Source organism: Hemitrygon akajei, chromosome 2 (assembly GCF_048418815.1).
Source record: "Hemitrygon akajei chromosome 2, sHemAka1.3, whole genome shotgun sequence".
In the NCBI taxonomy this organism is placed as follows: domain Eukaryota; kingdom Metazoa; phylum Chordata; class Chondrichthyes; order Myliobatiformes; family Dasyatidae; genus Hemitrygon; species Hemitrygon akajei.
Window position 1 is genome coordinate 88,647,273 of NC_133125.1, and position 20,310 is coordinate 88,667,582.

Genomic DNA, 20,310 nt, shown 5'->3' on the forward strand with positions numbered 1-20,310 from the left:
TTTCCATTCCACTCTCATAAATTTAATCTCAGACTCTTCCCTTCCCCTTACATACCTCCATCTCAGGATGTAGATTAAGAAACAACAGATATTTTGACTATATCTTGCTCTTGGCCTCACCTTACTCTCTTCTGATTTCTATATGCGATGGATCATCCAGCGTACCTTGCCCTACCACTATCTTCCCTTTAAGTATCACGTTGCAATTTCCTGGATCACCTTTCCTTCACCTCAACAAACCAAGAGCAGCCTTTGTCCTTTTATTCCCTCTCCTGCAGTCCCATCCTGAGACTGCAATACAAGTTTACAGTTGATCCTATATCAGTGGGCCAGATCTCTACCAACAGGTTGGAGTACGGAAAGGAGATAGAGAATTCAGTCGGGTGGTGTCATGACAACAATCGTTCCCTCGATGTCAGCAAACAAAAGTACTTCAAGATCTACATGCTCCTATCTACGTCATCTGCACCATAGGAAGTATCCTATTGGCTTGAAATGGCAACTGCTCTGGAGAGAGTTGTGGACACAGCTCAGCACATCCCCTTCATGGACCGTCTATACATCTTGCTGCCTCAGTAAAACAGCCAAAATAATCAATTATCCATTTGAGACATTCTTTCTTCTTCCCTCTCCTATTGGGTAGAAGATACAAAATCCTGAAAGCACACCTCACCAGGCTAAGGCCAGCTCCTTCCCCATTGCTATAAGACTTTTGAATAGTTTCCTAATACAATTAACCTTAATCTATCTCATTGAAATCTAGCACCTTACCATCTACCTGCACTGGACTTTCTCTGTAGCAGTTACAGTTTATTCTGCATTCTATCATTGTTTTATCTAGTACTACTTCAAAGCACTGTGAAATCAATTGATCTGTATGAACAGTATGCAAGCCTCTGTACCTTGGTATATATAACAATAAGAAATCAATTCCAATTCTAAATAAATGTTTAATAGTTTACATTAAACTTTGTCACAATTTCAGCTTGGCTAAACATGCACATTTGCAGGTTGCAGGGATGGAGAAGACCACTGGCCTTTATATTTACCATACTGGTAAAAGTCAGTAAAACTCATCATATTCAAGACAATGCCTAATAAAGTACAATAAAAATTGGGGGGGGGGGGGGAGGAGAGAGAGAAGTACCTGTGATAGTAGATTTAGAGCAGGGGCTCCCAATCTGATTTATGCCATGGAGCTTTGCCTTTATCTGAGGGGGTCTGTAGTCCCCAGGGGTTGGGAGTCCTTGGATCTGGGCCAAATGGGAATAGCTTGGCTGGCACCGTGGTTGGCATGGATGAGTTAGGCCAAAGGGCCTGTTTCCATGCTGGATGGCAAGGTAATTCTGGAAAAATTATTAGAACCAAAAGAGCTCACACAGCTGTGCATCTATTTGCAAACTTACTTAAACACATGGGAACAAAGGAAATGCTAAATTAGAAACCAAAATACGAAAGCTGCACCTAATAAAGGCTCACTATTTAAATATTTTGATTGATCATTTACATCTATGAGTTTATTTCTGTTGTAAGTCTGCAATGATATACTTCTCTGGGCCTGATATTAGAAATGATATAAAAGTTTTCTCGGTATCATAAACTACAAGGCCATGTGCCATATACACATTAGAGCAATATGACAGTTCTCACTATCAGACATTAAGTGGTATCCAGAATTGATTTCATTGCACCTGTTACTACTCACAAATTAGTATCACATAAAAATATTCAAATAAGTATGAACTACTTGAAATACAAGTAAAAAGTACAGATCATGGAACTCTGAAAGGTAGTAACTGGTAGAAATATTCAGCATCTGTGGAGAGATGGTGTTAACAGTTTAATCAGAACATTAACTGCTGTTCCCCGAGTGAACACAAACTTTAACTAAAGTGACACCAATTGCTTTTGCTATACAATTTAGTTTTGGTCAGCCGCGGAAGGCCAATAATGCATAACTATACAAATTCACATATGCAAATTTTTACTGTATGTATCCTATAATGGGTGGCAGGGTGGAGATATTTCTCTACCAAAGGAGGTGTAAGGTGCTCCTTCCCTCTGCTAGCCTGCAGGGCACCCTTGGGCAACACTTGCTTATCCCCTGATCAGGGTCACGTGAAGCCATGGGAGAAGGTGGTGGATGGTCATATGAGCAACTGATGCATGTCACAAGTCCTGATTATGCAACCACTGACGCCAGGCAGACAGTCTCTGAAGAGTATTGCTAATTGCTGAGGTCACCTGTCTTGTAAAGACACTGCCCAGAAGGCTGCAATGGCAAACCACTTTTGTAGAAAGGTTTGCAGAGGTTTGTCATGAGCCTACACCATATGACATGGCAAATGAGAATAATGGTCCTACAATATTTGTGATTCCCTGTATTCAAATAACTGCTATTGAACAAGAAGTTTTGAGGAGGGTGGGGGAAATCAGCTGTTCTTCTGCAGCCTCAGAAATTTGAGGCACAATTGACCATTTAACCCTGGCAAATGCAAGTTTGGGGGCTTTGATGTCCATCTCAAGGTGCTCTTTGTTCTCAGCACAAGTACTGGGAGAGCTGTGTTGACCTGTAAAACAAAATTAATTGGATTTAGCTAAGATGTAATATATAATAACCTTTCCTCTTATTTTAAAGTCCACACATTGTGCTCAAATGATGCTGTACTTTACTAGGTCTTCAGCTTTATATGTCCAAGTGCCTTTAAATGAATCAGCGGACCTCAATTCAGGACAGAAAACATTGGTGGAAATTGTCTACAGGCCTCCAAAGTCAAAGTTGAATAAGTACACATACGCGTACAGCACATGAATGCATAAGTGCAAAGAAAAACTTACTTGTAGCCACAACACTGGCACAAGAAAAAGCACAATTAAAAAGATGGCAATTGTGACATAGGATACACAAAAAATAAAGAAATCTATAGTAAATAACCAAGGTAGCATCGTAATGATGGTACAATAATTTACATAAAGACATTACATAATTTACATAAAATAACATTCATATTAATTTAAAGGATGAATTCCTGGAATGTATTAATTAATGGATTTCTAGATCAGCATTTCAGGAATTAATGTGGGATATGAATATTTTAGGTTAAGAAGGGATTGATTAACAATTGTGTAAAAAACACAATGAGAAAGAATGACCAAAACGTGACAGATTTTATATTAAGCTTGAAAGTGACATCAATCTGAAATGAGGATTTCAGTCGAAACATGAAATAATAGTAATTTTTACTTCTAGAGCACTTTTTCATACAAATGATGTAGTTCAAAGTACTTTACAATGGGATAAAGTGCAAACAGGAAAATAAAAGACAAAAGGATGTTAGTTAAAAGCAAGGAGAAATAAATGGGTTTTAAGCTGATGTTTAAAAGTGTCAACTGAGTCTGCTTTCCTTATTGTTTTAGGTATTGAATTCCCCAGTTGATGAGCGCAGTTCAAAAAGCTAACCTGCCGATTACCTTGTGAGGGAGATTGTTTAACTTTTAGAGACCAGCAGAAGACCTGAGAGCTGGTCTTCTAAACTGGGTAATTTGGATGTGGTCAAATGGAAAACGACATTAAAAGTTGTGACAGTGGACATACAATAGCTAGCATCTGAGACATAACTTCTTACAAAAGTATATTCCCTTGTGGCACAAACACAACAGGAAATTTGGTCAATCTAAGGAGTACAGCTGAAAACAAATATGGCTGTGAATCTAAGGAAAAACCATAATAAAGTTGCCTGAAAAAGCATTAAGCCTGAAGCCAGTGCTTTGGAATTGGGCAAAGGATGTTCAAGAAACTGATGAAGGTAAATAGAACATAAGTGAATTAGATTGGGGTAGCACAATGACACACCTAATAAAGCTGTTGCCTCAATGCTCCAACTACCCAGGTTCAATTCAATCCTCCAGTGTTGTGTGGGAGTTTGAATAATTTTGAGACCACACAAGTTTCCTCCACGCGCTCCAGTTTCCTCCTGCATCTCCAAAGAGCTACAAGTCATCAGGTTTATTGGCCACTATCAAGCTGTCCTTCTTGTCCAGGTTTGTGCTAGAAATTTGGAGAAATTGTGGAGAAAATTAAAGACATTAATGTAAATGGATGTTTGATAATTAGTGTAGATTCAGGGAGCCAAGAGTCTGTTTCTATGCTTCCAGCTTTTATTGAAACATTAAAATGAAAAGATTAGCAAATATGGCAGGTGAACCTTTCTAATGGGGTAGAAGGCCGGTTGGTGGTGTAGTGGCATCAGCACTGGATTTCGAGGTGGATGATTCGGAGTGTGCATCTGGCTGGGTCACAACCTGCGCAGCAGCATCTGTGTGAAAGAAAGACCCAGCAATCTACTTCTGTATTTTGCCATGAAAACCCTGTGGACTACACTATCCATAACGACATGAGGCACAAGCCTCCAATCTGAATTACAATCTTCCACCACCATCCTCTGTCTCCATCCACAAGCCAGCTTTGCAACCATTTGACAAGCTCATCCTGGATCCCATGTAATCTAAGCCTCCATACTTTTCTACTCTGTGGTATCCTAGCAAGAGCCTTATAAAGTCCACATCTACTGCACTGCCTCAAACATTTAAACTTTAAACATGAGGCACAATTTCCAAGACACAAAGCCATGCTGCACATCTCTAACCCAAATTTGCCTTTCCAAATGCTGGTTGACCTGTTTCTCAGAATCCTCTCCAAGTGCTTGTAAAGAAGTTGTAGATCTTCCAGCTCACAATCATTTATTATTATTTCATGGGCTCCAAAAGAACAGTAGATTCGGTCACCTCTGACCTAGGAGGTTACCAAATGTACACAAGTCAAGAAGAGAAAATGAAGGAAACCAAACAGAATCAGAAGTATGAATCATCATGGGAATCTTGTGGAAAAAGCTTAAATTCTACCAATAACTTTACACAGACCCAAAAGCAAGACAAAACTCACAGATGTAATGAGCACTGTAAGTATGTAATAACTGCAATAATTAAAATACTATAATCTGATTGCCACTCCAAACTTTTTGTCAGAATTCCACTAAACTGAAACAAATCTGATCACGTCACCATTTTCTATGTTTGACAGGGCTCCCCCTTTCCACCTCCTTCAATCCAGATGGATCAGAAGTTGATAGTTCTCCACTTGGACCCTTAAAGCAGAACTGTATATGGACTTCATGCATCAAAACCAGCTTAGCAGACTGAACAGAACCATGAGAACCCATAAAACAATGGATCTGTGTTTGAATACATCATACAAAGCAGCTTCAATACTTCTAAACAATCTGATAAAGGATGGGTAATTAGAATTCTCACTTGACATTCAGCCCACCTTTGTCCAAAAAGTACTTTACTAGCATTGCACAGTCATAAAGGATGTGACAAAAATAACAAGAACTTTTTTGATGTCAATCTATCAGTTATTCTTTAACAATTTAATATCAAGTGTACAACAGAAAATCATTTCACATTTTTAGTTAATAACAATCCAATTTATTGCAATTAAATCCAAAAAATAATAAAATTGAAAAATTATCACAATAGTAAGTTAATAATTTACTACTTTTACCCCATAATTTCCTTTGATTTACCACATGAAATTAAGGCTGTATTTGCAAACCATCTTATAAATTATCACATGCAAACTAAAGCAGAATGTTGTCCATACACATTTCTCATTGTAATTACTTTTTTGTTTATCCTTCTAAATCTTATAAATTGTCATTGCCTTAGAAATGGTAAAATGGAGCTGTGTTTTCTTAACAGAATTTCAATCTTCAGCCCTGTAATTTAAGCATTTTAATTCAAAACAAATAAAATGTGAACTTAGCCACAAGATGAAAAACAATTTTGGCATTTATTAGTATTTAGCATTTGTTATTTCTGAAAAGACAAACACCAGTTATAATACTACATCAACAGATCTTATCCTTTGAGCCTGATCAAGGAGTTAGTCTCTTTGGATCACGGGGGAACATCGATGTCTGACGTATATTATGCAATCCCAAGTATAGCATTGTGACACGTTCCAAACCTAAAGGTTGAGGAAAGGAAAAAATAATGAATACACAATTATATCAATTTGTATTTATTTATATATTGACACATGCAGTAAAAAGACATTACCTATACCGCCACCAGCATGTGGTGGTGCACCAAAGCGGAAGGAATCAATGTATGATTTTATCTTCTCTATATCTGTAATGCCAAAATAAAACCTCAGTTATATAACAATAAAAGGCACTGTGGCAATTAGCACTTTCATTTGGTAGAAATAATATGGTGGAGTCATTGAGTTCACTCCTGTATACAGTGGTGCTAGAAAGTTTGTCAACCCTTTAGAATTTTCTCTATTTCTGCACTAGTATGTCCTAAAATGTAATCAGATCTTTACCTAAGTCCTAAAACTAGATAAAGAGAACCCAGTGAAAAACATTATACTTGATCCTGCTGAAGGATTTTGGCCCGAAACATCAACAGTACTTTTTTCTCATAGATGCAGCCTGGCCTGCTTTAACATTCGTTGGTAGACTGACTTGTGTGTTTAGGGTCATTGCCTTACTGCATTACCCACTTTCCCTTGAGTTTCAGTTCACAGATGGGTCTTCCTGTAGAAATTGCTGGTACAGTTCAGAATTCATAGTTCCATCAAGTCGTCCTAGTCCTGAGGCAGCAAAGTAGGCCCAAACCATGACACTGCTACCACCGAGTTTCACAGCTGGGATGAGGTTCTTATGATGGAATGCAGTGTTTGCTTTTCACCAAACCAAACCAAACATTTAAGCCAAGACATTCTATTTTGGACTCATCCATCCACCGAACATTCTTCCAATACCATTCTGGCTTATTCACATGGTCTTTAGCAAACTTTAGACAGGCAGCCATGTATTTCTTGGAGAGCAGCGGCTTTCACCTTGCAACCCTGCCATGCACACCATTGTTGTTCAGTGTTTGCTGATGGTAGACTCGTGAACACTGACACGAGTCAATTCAAAAGCAGCCTGTGGCTCCTTCGATGTTGATTGAGCACTCCTGGGGAAAGTAACAACAATGTTGAATTTCCTCCATTTGTACACCATCTGCCTGACTGTGGATTATTGGAGACCAAACTCTTTAGAAATGGTTTTGTATCCTTTTCCAGCCTGGTGAGCATCAATAACATTTTTTCTGAGGTCCTCAGAAATCCTCTTTGATCAAGGCATGGCACACTTCTAAAAACCTGTGTGGTAAAGATCAGACTTTGATAGTGAAGACCCAGGTCTATGTTCTTTAAATAGGACAGGGCCTCCCACACTCACACCTGATTGTCATCCTATTGATTCAAACATCTGACTCTAATTTCCCCTTTAAATGAACTGATAATCCTAGAGGTTCACATACTTTCCCAAACAAATACATGTAATATTGAATCAATTTTCTCAATAAATAAATGAAGTATAGTGTCTTTGTGTTACTTATCTAATTGGGTTCTCTTTATCTAGTTGTAGGATTAATGTGAAGATATGATCATTTTTTATGTCATATTAATGCAGAAATAGAGAAAATTCTATAGGGTTCACAACTTTCTAGCACCACTGTAAATACTTCACAACCATTCATAGTCACAGAGGGAAATTTTTTGCCTTTAATATAGCAATTGTAATTTAACAATTTACTACCATACAACTGAAAATCATTTTAATTTATAAATTAGTAATTATCCAATTTATTGCAACTAATTGTAGCAGTTAATTGGTGGGCAAGTTATCAATTTTAGATTGTCCAGTAAGACAGGAAGCAACCCATTTCCCATCGCTGAATGGTGTCAACCTGTCTTCAGATCTTAATGGTTTCAGCAAGCATCCATCGAGGCAATTGAGTTTGCTGTTCCTCTTACCACTTCTAATACTTACAAGCCAGCTAGAAACAAATAAAACCAGTTGACCAATATGCCATAATCCTGGCATTGACTGAATCAGGTACACTCAATTGCCAGGCCTTTGTATCTGTTAACTTTGTTGAATTGGAAATTCAAACAAAAATAAAATTATGTAGATGACACAGTGGGGGAGTTACATTTCTCACAGCAGGCATTGCAATTTTAAGATACATACCTATACCAAGTTGGACAGCTCGATCGGTTAAGACCTGAGGGTCATGGATTCGCTGGGCGCCAGACAAAATCTCCTCTCCTCTCATAAACATGTCATACGAGTTGGAATATTTCTGGAATGTTGAACAATTTAAATAAAATACAGAAATGCAACAGATTTTGCAAGGATAAAGTTATATTAAAGTTAAAGTAAAATGGAAGTATTACTCACAGGGTTATGTGGATCTGGCATTGTATAGAAAGGTCTCACAGCTAGAGGATACTTGTCAAGGATATAAAAGTCTGTATCGTACTGTGAGAAAAAAGTGAATTAATTTTATTTGCAAAATAAGTCTTTTGAATAAAAAAAGTTAAAATAATATTTATATTTCAGAATCCAAATGCACAAAAGTCCCCAAAACATGCATCTTTAAAGAGCAAAAAATAAACTGACGGAAGAGTTCAGCAGGTTGAGCAGCATTTGTAGAGACAAAGGGACCCCATATCAGCACCGAGAGTGCGGAAGGAAGACAGCCAATGTATAGAATCGAGAGGGAAGGGTTGGACTAGGTGTTAATAGAACCAGATAAAGAGAAGGATGCTGGGCAGGTGTAACCAAGTTGGAGAAGAGATTAGAAATATGAACCAAGGGAGAAGAATATCCAGCTGGTGTAGGTAGATGGGTACGTGGGTGAAAGGCAGATAAAAATAGATGGCAGAGGCTGATAAGTGTAACAAAACAGAGAACATAGAACATTACAGCACAGTATAGGCCCTTCATCCCACAATTGTTGTGTTGACTTTATTACCTACTCTATCTAACCCTCCTACATTGCCCTTCATTTTTCTATCATTCATGGGTCTAAGAATTTCTTAAATGTCCATAATGTATCAGGTCCATCATTATTTAACAGGGCGTTCCATGCATCCACCACTTTCTGTGTGAAAAACTTACCTCAGACATGCCTCCTCTACTTTCCTCCAATCACCTTAAAATGATTCCCCTTCATATTAGCCATTCCTGCCCTGGGAAACAAGTCTCTCGTGATCCACTCGTTCTATGCCTCTTACCATCTGTATGCCTCTATCCCTCAAAATTGCCGTGCAAGTTGATAAGGGTTACTAAGAAGGGGTATATTATGTTGGCCTTAATTACTTGAGGGATTGAATTCAAGAGCTGCGAGGTAATTTTGCAGCCTTCTCTCTCTCTCTCGAGTGGCACGGTAGCACAACACATCCTGGGTTCAATTCAGTCCGTTGCTTGTAAGAAGTTTGTATGTTCTCCTTATGACCATACAAGTTTCCTACCACAATCCAAAGGTGTACTGATCGGTAGGTTAACTGGTCATTGTAAATTGTCCCGTGATTAGGTTACAGTTAAATCGGGGGTTGCTGGGCAGAGTGGTTCAAAGGGCTAGAATAAATAAATAAAGATAGATATAAACAAAACAAAAACCCTGGCTGAACCACATCTGGAATATTGTGTAGCACAGAAACATAGAAAACCTACTGAACAATACAGGCCCTTTGGCCCACAACGTTGTGCCGAACATGTACAGTCGGCCCTCCTTATCCGCGGGTTCAGCATGCGCAGATTCAACTAACCACGGATTGGGAAAACTCGGAAGTTCTCTCTCCAGCACTCAATGTTTGAGCATGTACAGACATTTTTTTTCTTGTCATTATTCCCTAAACGATACAGTATAACAACTATTTACATTTGTATTAAGTATAAGTAAATCGGAACAGGTACATCCGGTATTATTTAGTGCCAATTAGTCAAACGTTTGTCTTAGTATATAGTATATTTTCTATGCATATTAAAAAACTTAAGAAACGTATGTATTTCAATAATTAAACCACTCTGTTGCTTAGTAATAATTGTAGCTTTCATCAGGGCAGGGCCTTTCACATGCTCCATTATTCTCACTTTATCCTATAAAATTGTTCCGATTGTTGATCGTCTGTAGCCTAATGCTTTTCCAATGACTGATGGCATTTCACCTCTTTCCGATTGCTTTATTATTTCCACTTTATTTTCAATCGTGATCGTTTTCTGTCAATGGAACAGAAACACTGCGGGCAGCGGGACCCGAGCTCTGCCGGGTCCTAAAGTCCACCACACTGAGACCGGTTAAATGAGGGACTTGAGCATCCATGTTTTTTAGCATCCGTGGGGGGGGGGGGGTCCTGGAACCAATCCCCCGCAGATAAGGAGGGCCGACTGTACGTACTTTAGAAATTACCTCGTGTTACCCATAGCCCTCTATTTTTCTAAGCTCCATGTACCTATCCAAGAGTCTCTTAAAAGATCCTATCGCATCCGCCTCCACCACTGTTAGCAGCAGCCCATTCCATGCACTCACCACTCTCTGCGTAAAAAACTTACTCCTGATATCTCCTCTGTACCTGCTTCTAAGCACCTTAAAACTGTGCCCTCTTGTGTTAGCCATTTCAGCCCTGGGAAAAAGCCTCTGACTATCCACACGATCAATGCGTCTCATCATCTTGTATACCTAGCGTTCTGTTCATCTCACTATTGGAAGGATGTGGAAGCTTTAGAGAGGTTGCGGAGGAGATTTACCAGGATGTTGGTAGTAGCCTCCATAGTATCAAGGAGTGATGCCTCAAAAAGGTAGCATTCATCATTAACGACCCTCATTACCCAGGACACGCCCTCTTCTCATTGTTACCATCAGAAAGAGAGGTACAGAAGACTGAAGGTACACACTCAGCATTTCAGGAAATGCTTCTCTGCCTCTGCTATCTGATTTCTGAATAGACATTACACCCATGAAAACGACCTCACTACTTTTTAAAATTTCTAATTTTTATTCTACTTATTTATTTAAACTTATTTATTTATTCTACACCACCACAGTGGTGCTAGAAAGTCTGTGAATCCTCTAGAATTTTCTCTACTTTTGTATAAATATGACCCAAAATGTGATCAGATCTTCACACAAGTCCTAAAACTAGATAAGAGACCCCATTTAAATAATGAACACAAAAACATTATATAATTTATTACAATTGAACCTAGGTCGCTGGTACTATAAACATTATACAAAAAACAATTTATTTATTGAGAAAACAATCTAATATTACATGTATATGTTGGAAAAAGTATGTGAATCTTTGCTTTCTGTAACTGCTGTGACTCCCTTGAACAGCAATAACTTTAACCAAACATTTCCAGTAACTGTTGATCCGTCCTGCACATCAGCTTGGAGGAATTTTAGGCCATTCCTTCTTACAAAACTGTTTTCTCTGAGATGTAGGTGGGCTTCCTTGCATGAACTGCTTGCTTTAGGTCCTTCCACAACATTTCTATAGGATTAAGGTCAGGACTTTGACTCGGCCATTCTCCTTTTTAAACAATTCTGTTGTTGATTTACTTGTCTTTTGGATCACTGTCTTGTTATATTATCCAACTTCCATTAAGCTTCAGGTGACAGACTGCTACTCTGACATTCTCCTGAAAAATATCTTGATACAATTTTGAATTCATTGTTCCCTCTACAATTGCAAGCTGTCCACACCCCCGAGGAAACAAAGCAGCCCCACACCATGATGCTCCTTCCATGCTTCAAAGAGGGATGAGATTTGTGTTGGTGTGCAGTGCCCTTTTCCCTCCAATGTATATTTATGCCAAAAAAAGTTTGACTTTTGTCTCATCTGTCCACAGAACATTGTCCCTAAAGCTTTGTATAACATCCAGGTGGTCTTTTGCAAACTTGACACATGCAGCAATGTTTTTCTTTGGAGAGCAATGGTTTCTTCCCTGATGTCCTTCTGTGAACACCATTCTTGTTCAGTGTTTTTCTTACAGTGGACACATGAACAGAGACATTAGTAAGTTCCAGAGATTTCGCTGTTACCCTTGGGTTTTTTTTTCTCCACCTCCTTCAGCATTGCATGTTGTGCGCTTGGAGTGATCTTTGCAGGATGCCCACTCCTAGGGAGAGTAGCAACAGTACTGATTTTCTTCCATTTGTGGACAATTTCTCTTACCGTGGACTGATGAACACTCAGATATTTAAAAATGTTTTCGTAGGCTTTTCCAGCTTCATGCATCTCTACAATTCTTCTTCTAAGGTACTCTGAAAGTTTTTTTGATCAAGGCATGGTGCATATAAACAGATATTTCTTGAGAAGAGCAGGCTCTGTCAGTACTCTGACTTTGTGTGTCTTTTTTTATAGGGCAGGGCACCTCTACACCTCCAGTCTCATCTCATTGATTGGAACACTTGACTCCAAATGGCTCTTGTAGAAGGCTGAATGTAGAAACTCAGAGGTTTGCATACTTTTTCCAACAAACACATGTAATACTGAAACATTTTTTCCAATAAATAAATGAACAAGTATAATGTTTTTGAGTTATTTATTTAATTGGGTTCTCTTTATCTAGTTTTAGGACTTAGGTGAAGATTTGATCACATTTTAGATTATATTTATGCAAAAATAAGAGAAATTTCTACAGGGTTCACAAACTTTCTAGCACCACTGGGTGGGGGGGGGGGGGGAGGGAGAGGGAGAGAGGGAGAGAACGCGCGTGTGCACATCTATTATTATGTAGTGCCTAGTGTTGCTGCCACTAGGTCAACAAATTTCATGACATATGCTGATGATATTGAACCTGATTACGATTCTAATATCTAGTGATCATACTGCCATTAGTGTCAGGCTGCTTTCTGGCAAAGGTGTATCTGTTAGTGGGAGGCCTCCAAAAATGAAATTTTGAGAGTACAAAACTTGTATGTGCCTGTCAGAATAAAACTAAAGATAAAAGGTTTAGAGAACCTTCATTTTCAAGAGATATTAAAGCCCTGGTTAAGGAAAAAAAGGTGCATGGCAGGTATAGAACATAGAAAACCTACAGCACAATACAGGCCCTTCGACCCACAAAGCTGTGCCAAACATCTCCTTACCTTAGAAATTACCTAGGGTTACCCATAGCCCTCTATTTTTCTAAGCTCCATGTACATATCCAAGAGTCTCTTAAAAGATCCTATCGCATCCGCCTCCACCACCGTTGCCGGCAGCCCACGCCACGCACTCACCACTCTGCATAAAAGACTTACCCCTGACATTTCCACTGTACCTACTTCCAAGCACCTTAAAACTATGCCCCCTTTTTTGTCAAGGAAAAAAGGCCAAGTTCACTCAATCTATTCTCATAGGGCATGCTCCTCAATCGAGGCAACATCCTTGTAAATCTCCTCTGCACCCTTTCTATGATTTCCACATCCTTCCTGTAGTGAGGCGACCAGAACTGAGCACAGTACTCCAAGTGGAGTCTGACCAGGGTTCTATATAGCTGCAACATTACCTCTTGGCTTCTAAACTCAGAAGGCCAATGCACCGTATGCCTTCTTAGCCACAGAGTCAACCTGCGGAGCAATTTTGAGTGCCCTATGGACTTGGACACCAAGATCCCTCTGATCCTCCACACTGCCAAGAGTCTTACCATTTATATTATATTCTGCCATCATATCTGATCTACTGAAATGAACCACTTCACACTCAACTGGGTTGAACTCCATCTGCCACTTCTCAGCTCAGTTTTGCAACCTATCGATGCCCTGCTTTAACCTCTGACAGCCCTCTACACTATCCACAACACCTCCAACCTTTGTGTCATCAACAAATTTACTAACCCATCCCTCCACTGCCTCATCCAGGTCATTTATAAAAATCACAAAGAGTAGGGGTCCCAGAACAGATCCCTGAGGCACCCCACTGGGCCGCAACCTGGGTCAGAAGCATGCAGTATAAGGAGAGGTTAGTCAAATTTGGGTTTTCTTTGGAGAGGTGGATGCTGAGATGAGACATGATAAAAGTTTGTAATATTATGAGAGGCATAACTAGTATAAACAGTCGATGTTTCAGGCCGAGACCCATCATCAGGACAGATGACTGGGGCAAGCTTTTTTCTGCACAAAGAAATAGGTGCATACGTGAAATGTACTGGCCAGGGTGGGTAGTGACAGAGGCCTTCAAGAAGCAAATGAATGGGCAGTGAATGGATGGGTTTGGACATATGTGGACAGAGAGAATTGGTTTAGTTTGACATTTAATTAATCTGACACAACAGCATTTGTTAAATGGCCTGGTCTTTGATCCATCTTCATTCTGATCTCAACATGATAGGTTAAACGGGGTGAAGTGTTGTGACAACTCCGGGGCATTCATGTTAGTTACAATATCAGGCTGATAATCCATCTTCCCACCGATTACTTCTCTTTTTCCCACTGCCTTTATAAGGCTGACAATATCCAAAGGATCCTGGTAATACTGTATGCACCCTGAATTATATTACAGAAAGAACACAAAGGCACTGGGGAAAAAGAGCAAAAGAAAACAATCTGAAAATAGATAACAACTCTCAGGCAACACTAACTAGCTCATTTCAGCAGCAAAAATAGATCACGAGGTGACAGTCATCTTCAAGATTACAAAGGGACAGAAATCATGGCAACAAAACTTATGGGAAATCAGATACAAGCAAGATCACTAAAAATTAGTGTTACAAATGGTGTGAGATGATGACATTTATCACTGGCTGATGGTAAGAGTGGTATTACCAAAAGCAACATAAATATGAAAGAGACACAAACTGGCCATGCATTAAGATGCAAAAAAAGCTTGTGCAGAAAACAGTTAACTCAAATGAGTAGTAAACTCTAGTTATTTAACTTTATTCAGACTGATATAGCCATGTAGGAACAAATGAGTGCTTATGGAGTAAAAGAAATACAAGAGGACACTTAAGAAAGAATCAGGAGGACATGAGGTTGCCATAACATACAAGGTGAAAGTGGACTTCTAGGAGTTTCTACAGACATGTTAAGAACAAAAGGATTGCAAAGGACAAAATCAGTCCTCTGGAAGATCAGAATGGTAATCCACATGTGGTGCCAAAAGAGATGGAGAGATTATAAATGGATTATTTGCATTTGTTTTACTCGGGAGACAGACGCAGAATCTATACAAGTAAGGCAAAGCACCAGTGAGCTCATGGAGTTTACAGAGGAGGAGGTATTTGCTGTCTTGAGGCAAGTTAAATTCCCAAAGTCCTCACAAATCCCCTCAGACCCTGCAGGGGCCCTAGCAGAGATATTTAAATTAGACTTAGTGATAGGTGAGGTACCAGAGGATTGGATAATAGCTAACGTTGTTCCGTTGTTTTAAGAAAGGCTCTAAATATAAACAAAGAAATTATAGGCTGTCATCAGTTGTGGGAAAGTTATTGGAAGGTATTCTAAGGGACTGGATATATGAGTATTTGGATGGACAGGGACTGATCAGGGACAGTCAACATAGTTTTGTGAGTGGTATGTCATGTCCAACTAATCTTATAGACTTTTTCAAGAAAGTTACCAGCAAAGTTGATGAAGGCAAGGCGGTGGATGTTGTCTACTTGGACCTTAGCAAGGTCCTGCATAGGAGGTTGGTCAAGGAGGTGCAGTATTCAAGATGAGGTATTAAATTGGATTAGACAATGGCTTTGTGGAAGAAGCCAGAGAGTGATAGTAGATGGTTGCCTCTCTAACAGAAGGTCTGTGACTAATGGAGTGCCACAGGGATTGGTGCTGGGTCCGTTGTTGTTTGACATCTGTATCAATCATATGGATGATAATGTGAATAACTGGATCAGCAAATCTGCAGATGACACCGACTAGTGGAGAGTGAGGAAGACTCAGAGCTTGCAGCACGAATTTAAAACACATAAGTGTGAGGTGTTGCACTTTGATAGGGCCAACCAGGGTAGGTCTTACACAGTGAATGGTAGGCCATTGAGGAGTATGGTAGAACAGAGGGATCTGGGAATATAGATCCATAATTCATTGAAAGTGGAACACAGGCAGATGGGTTGTAAAGAAAGCTTTTGGCATATTGGCCTTCATAAATCAAAGTACTGAGTACAGGAAGTGGGACAGTATGTTGAAATTGTATAAGATGTTAGTGAGGCCTAATTTGGAATATTGTGTGCAGTTTTGGTCACCTACCTATAGGAAAGATGTAAATTCCCAGAGTCTAGTCTGAAACCAACCTACACACACACACACACACACACACACACTCTCAACTGAACACAACTCCACTCCCTTTGCAATTTTTGCTCATTTCTTTCTCAATTCCTGCTAAAACATTGTTTACATTTACAAACCCCATTTCCAGAAAAGTTGGGATATTTTCCAAAATGCAATAAAAACAAAAATCTGTGATATGTTAATTCACGTGAACCTTTATTTAACTGACAAAAGTACAAAGAAAAGATTTGCAATAGTTTTACTGACCAACTTAATTGTATTTTGTAAATATACACAAATTTAGAATTTGATAGCTGCAACACACTCAACAGAAGTTGGGACAGAGGCATGTTTACCATTGTGTTACATCACCTTTCCTTTTAATAACACTTTTTAATCATTTTGGAACTGAGGATACTAATTGTAGTAGATTTGCAATTGGAAATTTTGTCCATTCTTGCTTGATATAAGACTTCAGCTGCTCAACAGTCCGTGGTCTCCGTTGTCTGATTCTCCTTTTCATGATGTGCCATACATTTTCAATAGGAGATAGATCTGGACTGGCAGCAGGCCAGTCCAGCACACGCACTCTGTGTCTACAAAGCCACGCTGTTGTAGCCCGTGCAGAATGTGGTCTGGCATTGTCCTGCTGAAATAAGCATGGATGTCCCGGGAAGAGACGTCGCCTTGATGGCAACATGTGTCTCTCTAAAATCCTAATATACGCCTCAGAGTCAATGGTACCTTCACATACATGCAACTCACCCATGCCGTGGGCACTGATGCACCCCCATACCATCATAGATGCTGGCTTTTGCGCCTTTCGCTGATAACAATCAGTATGGTCGTTTTCATCTTTGGCACGGAGAACTCGACACCCGTTTTTTTCTGAAAACTAGCTGAAATGTGGACTCATCTGACCACAGCACACGGTTCCACAGTCTTTCAGTCCATCTGAGATGAGCTCGGGCCCAGAGAACTCGCCGGCGTTTCTGCATAGAGTTGATGTATGGCTTCCTCCTTGCGTAATACAGTTTCAAGTTGCATTTCTGGATGCAGCGACGGACTGTGTTAAGTGACAATGGTTTTCCGAAGTACTCCCGAGCCCAGGTGGCTATAATTGTCACAGTAGCATGACGGTTTCTTAGGCAGTGCCGCCTGAGGGCTCGAAGATCACGCGCATTCAACAGTGGTTTCCGACCTTGCCCTTTACGCACTGAGATGTCTCTGAATTCTCTGAATCTTTTCACAATATTATGTACTGTAGATGTTGAAAGACCTAAATTCTCTGCAATCTTGCGTTGGGAAATGTTCCTTTTGAACTGACTAACAATTCTCTCACGAATTTTGGCACAAAGGGGTGAGCCACGACCCATCCTTGATTGCAAAGACTGAGCCTTTGATGGACGCTACTTTTATACCCAGTCATGATACCTCACTTGCTACCAATTAGTCTGCTTAATGTGGAGTCTTCCAAACCGGTGTTACTTGAATATTCTGTGCACTTTTCAATCTTATTTTAACTCTGTCCCAACTTTTGTTGAGTGTGTTGCAGCCATCAAATTCTAAATTTGTGTACATTTACAAAATACAATTAAGTTGGTCAGTAAAACTATTGAAAATCTTTTCTTTGTACTTTTGTCAGTTAAATAACGGTTCATGTGAATTAACATATCACAGATTTTTGTTTTTATTGCATTTTGGAAAATATCCCAATTTTTCTAGAAATGGGGTTTGTACATCATTATTATATTGTAATCTGCCCTTTGCTGTGCCTATTGTCTTGTTTATTAATTATTGTACTGTCTTGTACTGTTTTGTGCACTTTATGTAGTCCCGTGTAGGTCTGTAGTCTAATGTAGTTTTGTGTTGTTTCATGTAGCACCATGGTCCTAGAGGAACGTTGCTTTGTTTTTACTATGTGTTGTACCAGCAGTTATGGTTGAAATGACAATAAAAGTGACTTGACTATGGATGAAAGAGTACAGAGAAAATTTACAAGATGTTGCTGGGACTGGAGGACCTGAATCAAAAGGAATGATTGAATAGGTTAGGGATTTATTCCTTGGGACGGCGAAGTTTGAGAGGAGATTTGATAGAGGTATATAATATTATGAGAGGTAATGATAGAGTAAATGCAAGCAGGCTTTTTCCACTGAGTTTGAGTGAGACTACAACTAGAGGTCATGGGTTAAGGGTGATAGGTGAAATGTTTAAGGGGAACATGAGGGAAACTTCTTCACTTCAAGGGTTGCGAGAGCATGGAAGCTGCCAGTGCAAATGGTGCATGTGAGTTAGATTTCAACATTTAAGAGAAGTTTGGATAGTTACATGGAGGGCTGTGGTCCGGGAGCAGGTCAATGGGACTAGGCAGTTTCAATGGTCCTGCATAGGTTAGATGGACTGAAGGGCCTGTTTCTATGCTGTACTTTGAAATTACTTTATGATTCTATGTCTCTACCCTTCCTCCCCACCCCACTTTGCTATACTTGCCTAGGTTCTTTTTTTCCTAATAGTTCCATACATCAGCTACTAGCCTCTGTCTTAACACTCCCCCTCTTGGTTCCATACTGCATCATCTTCCCCTCATTTGGTTCCACCTATCATCTACCCCCTCTGTCTCACCCTTCCCTCTCATTTCTATATACTGACTTTCTCAGGTCTGATGTTGTGTCTTGTTGATCATCCCTTTACTTCTACAGATGCTCTCTAACCTACTTAATTCTTCTAGCCATTATTTTTGCTCAAGATTACAACCCCTGTAGAAACCTGTATTTCTTTAAAGAGCTAACTTTTCAATTTTTTTCTATCAATTTTAGAACTAAGAATGCTAATTATTATCCATCCATTTTAAAAAAAATGTACTCTGCACAAAATTACAAACAGATCATTACTGAATTAGCCTTGGATGTAATGCTTAAAGAACAGGATCAGATTCCCATTTCCAATATTGAGACTTAATTATTTTATTTCATACTTTTACATCAAGAATCAGTAATTTATCTGTGATAATGTCAGCAGAGAAGCAAGATGGAATCACCACTGGTTGTAGTCATTATACTTGCGCTCAATGCTGTTTGCATTGTGCATCAGGTTATAACACAATTTTGTATTACATGATTCTTTTCATATAATTACTTTCAAACTGAAAATTTAGCAAAGCCATGTAAGGGACTAAGTTGACTACACTCGGAAAATTGGCATGTAGTGTATTTTCTAATAATTCTGTATTAGAAAAAAACCCACTTGAACCAATTTAAATTTAAGCAATTTACAAATGACTCCCAATGTAAAATGCCCTAAATATAATATGCAAGAAAAATAAGACAGATATTACATATTTATGTAGCATAATGTAGTCAAATATTTCATGCAGAATATTCACTGTTAATTTTCTTACAAAGAAAAACAAAACATTCAAATCTCTAATATTCTTTTCTCCACCTTACAAATAAAATTATTATTACTTTTTTATTACCTTTTCTTTCACCAGGCGACCCAACAGCTTTTCATTGGGAGTGCTGGAAGTATAAGTAATATGCTCATAATCTGAATTGGTAATTCATTAAAAATTAATAAAGAAAAATCAATACTTGCCATTTTATGCTTCATTCTACCTTCAAGAATGAAACTGGAAAATCTATCTTATTAACTAGTTATTTCAATAATTTCTTGTGAATACAATAGTTTATGCTAAAATAAACGATTTGATAAACATTATGTCGCCAGACTGAGCTGACAGGTAAGGATTATTCTACAAAGACTTAACAAAAGGTCCATATAATTGCTTTAATTCCTAAGACTACAAATTTTTCAGTCAAAGTATCATTAATGCTACCAATGCAGAGTAAGGCACATATGTTCAATTATGATTCAAATGAAAAACCAACTTAATTTTAATATTTACCTCAAATCCTCTTCATCACCCATCTCCACACCTGCTTCTCTTAGCATGGCCACACCTTCCAAATATTCCAGCCTCAAAGTTGGTTCCAGGAACTTAAAAGGTTCACAGGGGTATTGTCTGCAAACTGTTTGAATCTCAGTTTGAAACCTAGCCATTTAAAAAAAAACAGTAAATTAATGCTTTTTTATAATTTTGCATACTTTCAGACTACAGTGCAATTAACTTTAATGCACTTTTAGTTTTCCTTTATTCTTGATTTCAGTTCTAGCTACAAGAGAAAGCAAAATTGAAACTAAAAATAC

General features: G+C 38.8%; 1 protein-coding gene across 1 annotated transcript in view; it reads right to left on the bottom strand.

Moving 5' to 3' along the window:
• Positions 1-5,464: 5,464 nt before the first annotated feature.
• dars1 (aspartyl-tRNA synthetase 1) overlaps positions 5,465-20,310 on the bottom strand; it is an 87,561-nt gene continuing 72,715 nt past the window's right edge. The window contains exons 13-18 of the mRNA XM_073025752.1: positions 20,009-20,155; positions 19,580-19,622; positions 8,298-8,378; positions 8,088-8,199; positions 6,121-6,192; positions 5,465-6,028 (exon numbers count right to left, since the gene is read on the bottom strand). Coding sequence (XP_072881853.1) covers positions 5,937-6,028; positions 6,121-6,192; positions 8,088-8,199; positions 8,298-8,378; positions 19,580-19,622; positions 20,009-20,155 — 547 coding nt within the window. The 3' untranslated portion in view covers positions 5,465-5,936. The remainder of the gene's footprint in view (positions 6,029-6,120; positions 6,193-8,087; positions 8,200-8,297; positions 8,379-19,579; positions 19,623-20,008; positions 20,156-20,310) is intronic.